Source organism: Paraphaeosphaeria sporulosa (assembly GCF_001642045.1).
Source record: "Paraphaeosphaeria sporulosa strain AP3s5-JAC2a unplaced genomic scaffold CC84scaffold_5, whole genome shotgun sequence".
Lineage (NCBI taxonomy): Eukaryota > Fungi > Ascomycota > Dothideomycetes > Pleosporales > Didymosphaeriaceae > Paraphaeosphaeria > Paraphaeosphaeria sporulosa.
The window spans coordinates 2,914,047-2,923,458 of NW_017253364.1; the positions used below are offsets into that span (position 1 = coordinate 2,914,047).

General features: G+C 51.3%; 4 protein-coding genes across 4 annotated transcripts in view; 1 reads left to right on the forward strand and 3 right to left on the reverse strand.

Annotated features, from left to right (window-relative positions):
- Window positions 1–164: 164 nt before the first annotated feature.
- Window positions 165–1,037, reverse strand: CC84DRAFT_1259650 (uncharacterized protein). Its single transcript, XM_018184928.1, has one exon. It carries the CDS (start codon window positions 953–955, stop codon window positions 452–454), a length of 504 nt encoding a protein of 167 aa, XP_018036830.1. The 5' UTR covers window positions 956–1,037; the 3' UTR covers window positions 165–451.
- Window positions 1,038–2,459: 1,422 nt separating this feature from the next.
- Window positions 2,460–3,591, forward strand: CC84DRAFT_1176458 (HET-domain-containing protein; the record flags this gene model as incomplete). Its single annotated transcript, XM_018180224.1, has 4 exons — window positions 2,460–2,481; window positions 2,536–2,749; window positions 2,909–3,365; window positions 3,400–3,591. 4 exons carry the CDS (start codon window positions 2,460–2,462, stop codon window positions 3,589–3,591), a joined length of 885 nt encoding a protein of 294 aa, XP_018036831.1.
- A 910-nt stretch (window positions 3,592–4,501) lies between these two features.
- CC84DRAFT_1205952 (DUF567-domain-containing protein) lies at window positions 4,502–5,551 on the reverse strand. The gene is made up of 2 exons (XM_018182004.1): window positions 4,855–5,551; window positions 4,502–4,805 (listed from the first exon to the last, which is right to left on the reverse strand). Exons 1-2 carry the CDS (start codon window positions 5,318–5,320, stop codon window positions 4,534–4,536), a joined length of 738 nt encoding a protein of 245 aa, XP_018036832.1. The 5' UTR covers window positions 5,321–5,551; the 3' UTR covers window positions 4,502–4,533.
- Window positions 5,552–8,491: 2,940 nt separating this feature from the next.
- Window positions 8,492–9,412, reverse strand: part of CC84DRAFT_1259652 (uncharacterized protein) — a 1,669-nt gene continuing 748 nt past the window's right edge. Inside the window, exon 2 of the mRNA XM_018184929.1 lies at window positions 8,492–9,412. Coding sequence (XP_018036833.1) covers window positions 8,896–9,412 — 517 coding nt within the window. The 3' untranslated portion in view covers window positions 8,492–8,895.

Genomic DNA, 9,412 nt, shown 5'->3' on the forward strand with positions numbered 1-9,412 from the left:
AGCTTGGTAGCCTGCTCAGTGATCTCAGCCTCACGACAGGGCTTGTGCCATGTGTATGGGGCTAGCGTCGGATCTTCGGAGATGGGTCGGTGATTGTCGGGATTCTGCGGGTCTCCTACCAATCTTTGCTTTCTCCCCTTGAGAACTAATTGGAATGCAACGAGCCCTCTCTCAAACTTCTGAAATCAGCCATAACCAAGCACAGAGGTCATCTAATGCCCCAGAAAGCGATCTCCACAGCGACATGCACGAACTATACTTCCGTCATTAAGAAGGCCAACAAACTTCGCTCCCACATACTGCGGACATGAGGCATAACATAGAATTTCCTGGACTTCCATATTCAGCGTGACACTTTAAAAATTTCTTTCAATGTTTAGAAAAGAAAACATCGTCGAGACGTAGGTTCCCCACCATTCGCCCAGCGCTACCAGAACGCAGCCCAACACAATCAAAGCCCATGGTACCGTCTCTTCTCGGGCTCATCCGCCTCGAGCTCAATCGGTATGTCTATTGATATATCCTTTCCATTTCCCACCTCTTTCGTATCCGATGTTACTTGGTAATTCTTCAAATTGTACTTCTCCGATATGGACTGCATGTCGTAAATCTGCTGCTCGATCGCTCTCGTCTTCGCTCTTGCTGCTTCAGCGGCCGCTGCCTCCTCTCGCTCCTTCCGACTCCTGTACATCCGGAATACGATAACGGATATGAACGCTATCAGGGCGATGAGCGGCACGACAATGGCCAAGGCTATGGTTTGTGAGGACTCTGGTGTTGGTCTTCGAGCCGAGCCGCCGGCCGTTGGCGAAAGGACGAAATTGGATGTGGTGGGAATGACTGCCGCGGCGCGGGTCGCTGTCATCATAGTCGACGCATAGGAGAACGTGGATGAGAATGTCGGGGCACGAGAGATGGGTTCAAGGGGAATTATGGGTATGAGGACGCTCGCCATCAAGGCGGATTATTCGGCCGTCGAGGGCTTGGTGGTGGATTCGTATTAGGTCAAACACACGAAAGAATGAGCTCGATCGACGCCAGCGATGCAAGTATCTTCACAGAAGGAGTTTGGAGATGCACGCGTCTAGAGTCCCACCTTCTAGTTTTATTCAAACGACTGCTTTGGGATTTCTTGACGGTGCGACGCATAGCACGGGAGGCGCAATACGACTGCCGCAAACACGAAGCGTTTGATCGCTTGCGCGCGGACCTGATCAACTGCGTTGAGTGGTGCGCGACGTGTAGTGCATGAGGATGCTAGGCGCTATATTGCCGGAAAAGAGGTGGTTGTTTCAGATACGGCCGCCCACCAATCCGGCGAGAAACGCGTCGTAAGAACGTGTTTACCTGCTACGAATGCGATCGCTGTAAAAGTTGTTTACGATGGTCGAAAATGCTGATACACAGTCAGACTTCCCTAACTGACGATCGCGATGGAAGAGGTAGTAAGCGTGTGCGCAACATCATTTCACAGTCTGGCACGTCGCGACTTGTTCTGAATAGGCCGACATACTTCAGCTTGGGTCCGAATGTTCACCCTGATCGACTTTGAAGCTTGTTGGGTGGCAAAACCTCCTATGAAAATGCGGACCCCAAGGGCATCGCAAGTACCAAATATGCAACGTTAATCACGCGGAATCACATGGAACACGCATGGCAACTCAGATATAAATTGTGCGGATGGACTTCTGTGTATGTCTTGTCCAAATGATATTTACTCTGGGTCAATGCACCGCACGTAGGCGCGTTGGTCGGGTGCTGGAGTGGTTAGTAAGGCGATGCTATCGTTCGCACATATACACACGGCGGGCTTTAAATGTTCTCATGGGCTGATGTTTCGCAAGCATGGTGCTCTTTCTACGCTGCCAGCGTTACGCTGGCAAAGGTAGCCTACGGGTAAGCGGCCCCGCACCCTGGGCGCTTAACCGCGCCGCACGGAGATGGTGTACTTAGACAGACGATGCATTGGGATTATTAACATCTGAATTTCAGAACTTTCACTTTCGCTTGCGTTGAGTTTTTGGGTTTGGTTTTCTCCATTTCTGCGTCGCTAGACCATGAGATTCTTCTCAAGAGGCAAGAAGAGTGCTCATACTCCAAGCCCAACTCCTAATAAATCTGGTGTACTCGAGGGGTTCACTCTGAAAAGACAAGACACTAGCTTTCTCAAACACTCTACAAGGGACAAGGATGGATATCCCGTAGCATCGCAGATATACTGGAATGTAAGTTCTGCGATTTCGAGCTATATATGGCGCGTGGGTGTGCTCAATTCACGGATCGCGTTAATATACAACGCCCTACAATATAAAGATTTTGAACGTGCGTGAGTTTTGCTGACCTTGCTGACTCCGTCTCTTGAATAGACTCTTCCGCCGACGCCCTGCCCTGAACTTCAGAAGAACTCTGTTTTCATACTTGATAATGGCAATGTCGATCTGTACGATAAGCAACGCCGAATGAACCTGGAAAAACCTTTATGTACGTGAGAAAGGCAGAGATGTAGATCACGCCGACACTGAAGCTTCATCACAGACACCTTCAATGCAATATGCGGCGCGAAAGGAGACAAAAACGCTCTCAGGATTGTTGGACCGTGTCCAGATTATGCCCTTATTCGATCATGGCTTGGGCAATGCAACAAAGAGCACAGAGAATGCCAGATACTTGGAAGTACTGAGAACCTGAAGATCATCACATTGATTGACGTTCAAAACCAACGCCTCGTTCGGTATAAGCCGGGCTTACAGTAAGTTCCCAATCCTGAGCGATCATGCATCAGAAACATGAATGGCGATCGTTGCCTGCGTTTGTATCCGGCATGTTATTATTTCCTGTCTACATTCAAGATGAGCCATGTATTGCCACCCTTCGTTTCTCGTGCACTGACTAACTGATTTCCTTGCAGATATGTTGCGCTGAGCTATGTGTGGGGAGGCGCACCAGTGCCAGAAAGAATCCCTGGTCGGCCTTTTGAGCTACCGAACAATATTTCCAAGACCATCAACCACGCCATGGTTGTAGCCGAAAATATTGGCATTCCGTTTTTGTGGGCTGATGCTGTGTGCATCGATCAAGATAAGGTTGAAGAGAAGAACCAGCAGCTCCCTTTGATGAATTATATTTACGAGCATGCTTCTGCTACAATCATAGCATTGGGCGACCATGCGAATTTCGGTCTCCCCGGCGTCCAAGGAGGTCCAGAACGCCTCATGCAATTAGTGGCCGAGTTTGGCCCCCTCCAGCTTATGGCGCGCAACCCCTTGCTTTCCTCTCAGATTCAGAGTTCGGCATGGTCAAAAAGGGGCTGGACGTATCAAGAAGGCCTTTTCTCCCGACGATGCATTTACTTTTCGCAGCACCAGGTATATTTTCACTGCAACTCTATCTTCTGTTCAGAAGATTCGCCCGCTCCAAAGTCTATCTCCCGGGCGGACAGCTCTCATTCCGATGCGGCTTATATTTCTCGAAACTCATTGCTGCAACCCAACATTCACACAAGAGGCCATGTCTTGGGTGACATGGACCTTTTCGCTTCATACTTCAATGAATATAGCTCTCGAAAAGTCACGAATGGAAAGGACGCCATAAACGCGTTTAGTGCGTTACTGTCGCATCTTCAACGCAATACATTTACCAACGGCTTTCTTCATGGAATACCCAGGGAATCTTTCAGAGATGGACTCCTGTGGAGAGCGTACGGAAAAATATATCGAAGGAAGGAGCGCGTATTCCCGAGCTGGAGTTGGGCAGCATGGGAGTCGGAGAACGGTGGAACAGGATATCTCGGCCAGTTCTACAAGACCAGCAAGACCGTTCCTCCTCCACTCTACATGTCACTGGCCAAAGATTATTTACATTATGGCTCCGTTTCAAGCATTAGATTCATCGGACTGGGCCTCGAGCTCCAGAATCTCTGGAATGCCTATCGTGCTCAAGACCCAAGGCCCTTTCTTGCACAAACGCATCCTTCACTCTTGATGAGAGATGCGTTGTACATAGATGGTCCCATTGCCACACTACCGGTTACATACGATCATGCAACACAATCCATTGACTTTGATGTACCGACTTGTCTCGCTCAAGCAGTGCGTTTGAGCCCTGGCTTTCCGCGAACATCCAGACAGCAAACAATTGAACACAAGTTTATTATCGTAGATACAAAGCACATGGAGGGGGTTCCTCAGTTCGTACAGTTTAGATTGCTCATGCTACACATGGAAACCAGTGTTGTGGCGCGCAGGGGTGGGGTTCTTGATCTTGAGATTGCAAGTGGCCTGGAGGTATTCTGGGAGTTTGCACAAGTGAAAAGAGCTGCGCTTTGGCTCATTTGATCGTACGAAGATGTTTTAATAGGATGTTCTGTTAGATCATGGGTTGGTTTTGTGCTTGACTATGCCTTTTAATGAGAAAACCGGAGGATATAGAATATTAACGATACAGGCCATATCACGACATAGCATGTGTTCACTTCAAATAGTCTAGGATCATCTTAATAGAAGACGGAATGAATCATGGTATCTTCGCGCTAAACTACGCCTCATTGTTCTTTTCGTCCAGACAAATGCACATGGCAGCAATAAGCGCCTGATCTACCCCAGGCATAATTTGCACCGCGTAGGTCTGCTGCCCAAAGAAAATGTCCTTCCCACTAAGCAGCTTGCGGTCAATACGCGCCACGACCTGACCACCACGCTCCTCATCTATAATCTCCGCGCTCGTGTCGAAGAAAGACCCCTTCATCTTCAGCCTTTCTTGCCTGCCGTTGGTGCTGGTGAACGTTGCAGTTGCGCTACTTCCGAAAACTACATACAATGTCAGCATAGTTCACGATGACACAATCACAACACTTACGCTTGAAGCTATTCTTCACTTCCATCAGCTTCTGGCCGTTGGGATCCTCGATCGCAAAGGTTGTGTGAATATGTAGATGCTCCTTGGAAATGTCGAACAGGTGGTTACCGGCATTGTCAGTGACCTTCTTGCGGCCCGAAATCGACATCAATTTGCCTTCAACTTGAATGACGCGCGTTCCATCCTCCTGTTTGACACTGAAAGAGTCGCCCGTTAAGGACATGACGTGCTCCTTGAGGACGATTGTGGTGGGATAGGGCTTCATAAATTGGCTAAAGATGCCGACGCCTTGAGAACCTCCCTGAGGCTGTCCGTGTCCTTGTTGAGGTTGTTGCGCGTAGCTAGGTTGTTGGCCATAGCCATGTTGCTGCGGCGGAGGAGCGCCATATTGACCATGCGGCTGCTGACCCTGCGTTGGTGCAGGTGAGCCATAGCCTGTATGGGGATGTTGACCGTAGCCTGCCATTCTGGGGGGTAAAACAGTCCCTTGCTATCCAAACGAAGATTGCACTGCAGTGCGATAACGAAGGCAAAGCCAATAGAGGTGGTGAAGCTGTTATGACTATTGGTAGCTCTTGCGAATTGATGATGCTAATAAGTGCGAAGATCACGAACGTTTAAGAGAGGTAGCAAAGAAGTTTCAAGCGCAGATGCAGGCAAGTGCAGCGCTAGTCGTGCCTTCTTATCCCAAGCAGCAAGGCGCGCGCCGTCCTCGACGCCGTCATCCCGCTATTTATGGGATGGTGGGCGATCCATGTCCATCGAAGGCTGTGCCCTACTTTAGCGCCCATAGGTCGTGGTCGTCGAATCAAGCTTCGTAATGTGCGCGTGACGAAACGTGTGGACGTCCGACGACAGGCGGGCGTTGGGGTACGAGTTCAGCACATTTAGACGGCCATGCATGTATGGCCTGAAAGGATTCTGGGCGCGTATGCAACTGCGAATGTAGGTTTGCTTGGATGAGGGGCTGCTCGTGTTCGAGGGATTAGGTGGGGGCCAAGATGCGGAGTGCTGGATCAGCAGAGGAACGTCGTCGCTTAAATCTGAGGAGGTATGAGGTCATTGACGAAAGACAGTGCAGCTCTTCACCGAGTTCTAGCGCATCGCTTGTGCCAGCTCACCGTCCCGGACCCTCCATCGAGGGTACTTAGGCCTTCTGTGCAGCATTGCTAATGCAAATTGCCGGTGCGCACAACTGTTGGGTACTTCGAAAATCAAACATTAGGCTCGCTGCATGGCAAATCATGTTGCTTATGTTATCGCGCAGATCGCAGAACCCCTTGGATGGTGTTGAGCTGAAAGGTGGCTTACATCGGTCTTGCATCTTAGCCTCGACATAGCCTTAGATACAGCCACTTAGCAGCCGTGTTGACTTCGAGCAGGTGGGCAAGAATGTGGCAGTCATTTTCTCGTGTATTTGTGCCCGTCCATCGAAGCGGCAGGCACAACCGATTTGGGGATGGTTTAAGCGAGAACGACACCCGAACCTCAACTTTGCCGTTCGCGTCTCGTCCGCATCCCACCGCAATGTTCATGTGCTCTTTTACGCTCAGCACTTCGTGTGCACCTCATATAATACCGGTGCGATGACTTTCTACGCTCGAATGGGTCTCATGGCCATTCGATCCCACACACCGGAAGTTGTCGGTGGCTTGCTGGTCGGTTGAAGCTGCAGCACCACTACAAAACCACGACAAGAATTCGCTCTGCACGGGTAACGATACCAATCATATGGCGGATGATGGAATCAAAGCTTTTCATGCAAGGTGGTTTCCAAGGCTTGATTAAGGACTGTACACCTCATGTACATGGTAAATGGAGATGCCGGTCTGACGAACGTACTTCGTGGAGCAGTAGGCATTGCCAAATGCTATGTGCCATCGCAACACCCGAACACGGTATCGGACTCCATCACGGCCTGGAGACCCGGATCAATATTCGCGAACCAGCGATGATGGCAGCGCTTCGACTGAACCATGAAGATTGGCCAGCCCAATGCTGTAAACGTCTGTCTGCCTGCCACCCACGGTAATTCCCTGGCTCCGAGCGTGCTACGTCGCCCTTTTCAACCCATTCAGACAGGACTCTGCGGGGCCGACTCACTATCCTACTTCGACGACTTTGGTGGACCCTTGACTCAACCAATCATGAAGATGACTTAGCAACCGGTTACCCATCCGGCGGGCACGTGATCGGTCTAACTCGACGCAGTCGGTAGGGTAAACAACAGCCTCGTTGAAACTCGCCCCAGGGACTCATGCACGCCGCTCAGGGTTACGCTCTTCCAAGCTCAGTATGGCGGACAAGGGGCACCGACCCTGAGTGCCCGTTTACCATAGCAAGGTGTCGAAGAGGTCAATTTAGACAGTACAACGTTTCACTTTCGAAACTTATTATGGACTTTCCATCTTTCGGCAATCCCGCGCCAACTTAGATGGACTACCAGAATCAATTCGGCTTGACTGGCCCCCCTGTTCACGACCTATACGTAGGAAGCACCTTCTGGGCTTTGCATCTGAAAGACAGTGCGCTGAAGAGTTATTGGCAAGCGTCGCTTAGTTGCTGGCAATGAGGCGGTTACCAGGTGCAATGCCTTCGGGTATTCACTGCGATATTGCCCCAACAGCCCGATCACTCATCAGATTGCGAATCGCCGCGCATTATAGACCTCATTAGATGACTTCAAGCTATCCCTGCTTCCACTGTACCTTAGGCTTTCCGAGAGCAGGCTTTCTCAAGAGCTAGGGGAGCTGATTTACCTTCCCGGTCAATGTTGCGAATCATCCATGAGTGCTAGCCCACCTAGATTCGCCGGATGTCGCACAGACCTGAGTTCACAGAAGAAGCCCGAGAAGAGCTCCTAAGCAAATATTCCAACCTCATTAAAACTGCCTCCTCCAGCCGCAATCATATGGGTTGGCGCATTCCATCGATGAGCCGGCACTGGACAAAGCGACAGGATCGGCGCTCATGTCGAGTATGCAAACTCACGAATCATGTCCAATGTTCGACGTCAATTGTTTGCTTGGACGCAAGCGTTCTTGTCCTTGTATCCGCCAACCAATGGCATTTCCGAGATGTGGTGGCTATGTTCCTGGAGGGTTTCCTACGGAGGCGTGGCCTGAACGTGCCTTGTAGCAAGCTGCCGATAGGAGTACAAGAATGTACTGACGTGTTGAACGGTAGTATTTGAACCGAAGCTCCGACATTGCAACAAAATTTCCAAACTTTGTTATCTCTCACATGCAGTGCCATACCGAGTCCGAAAGTCACGTGGGACCCAGTTCACCTGGATCTGCCTCAGGTACGACATCGTACTAGCCCCTTTGGTGGCAAGGATGAACGGTAGGGTATACAAGCGAACTTGTGGCACTCCGCTCCGGTGTTGCGACATACTTGCGTGCAGGTGTCAATTCACATGTCGTCCACTCAGCTCAAGCGGTCGCGCTAGCCCAACCACAGAACGCTGAACATCGCGCCGGCAACACCGTTACCCGACCCGCCTCCCGCGATTCCAACTATCATGACTTGACGGACTTCGCAAGCCTTCCAATGGCCTCATGGATAGGGTCCCAGTGAACATCGACTTCAACAAAGTCGGTGTTTTGCACAGCGACAACATGTGGCTGGTACCTATCCTAGCGACAGTGCTCCGAAATATATAAGAAGGGAACCAAAGAACATCTACTCTATATTTACTCACTCACTCGCACTCGCACCCCGACCTTCGCTTCTGTTCAGGATGCACTCAAAGATCGCCCTTCTCGCCCTTGCGCTGCAGACCAGTGTCTCCGCTCGTGCTCTCGAACCTCGCGGCGACAAGGCAGTGACATCTGCTGCTCCAACTTCTACTGGATATGCTGCCTTTGGACTGAGCTCACCAGGGACATTCTCGCTCTCTTCTGGAACATGGGTCCCGGCTGGTGGCGCTTCAAGCACCGCGACTACGGCCTGGAGCAAGGGAGGTAAAGGTAGTTCTGCTGCCTCAGGCGCTTCCTCGGCTGGGCCAGCTGGCTCCTCAAGCAAGTCCTCCTCGGTTGCTTACTCTACTTCGTCGGCGCCAGCTGGGCTCTCATCTTCTTCAGCTCCTGCAGTCGCTTCCTCGACCTGGTCGGCACCTGCTGGCGCGTCGTCAGCTTCTGTCTCGCCGACCAAAGCAGTATTGTCTTCGACGTCGGCCTTCGCCACTGCCACACCCTCATCTGCCTGGGGCGCCGGGTCATCAAGTGCATCGGCTACCTCGTCTAAGCCCGCTTTCGGATCATCCAGCTCATCCTCGCCAGCTGTTGGCTCATCTACTGCTGCGGTGTCTTCCTGGGGCGCGGGAACTTCTAGCAGTTCTGCCACCTCTTCGGGTTCGTCCTCGTCCACGCCCGTTGTTGGATCGTCCACTGCTGCCTCATCCTCGGGCGCCGGATCTTCTTCGTCGCCCGCTGTGGGATCATCTACCGCTGCCTCATCCAGCTGGGGTGCAGGATCGTCCAGTGCCACTTCTGCTTCTTCCTCGCCCGTCTTTACATCGTCAAGTGCCACTTCTGCTTCTTCCTCGCCCGTCTTT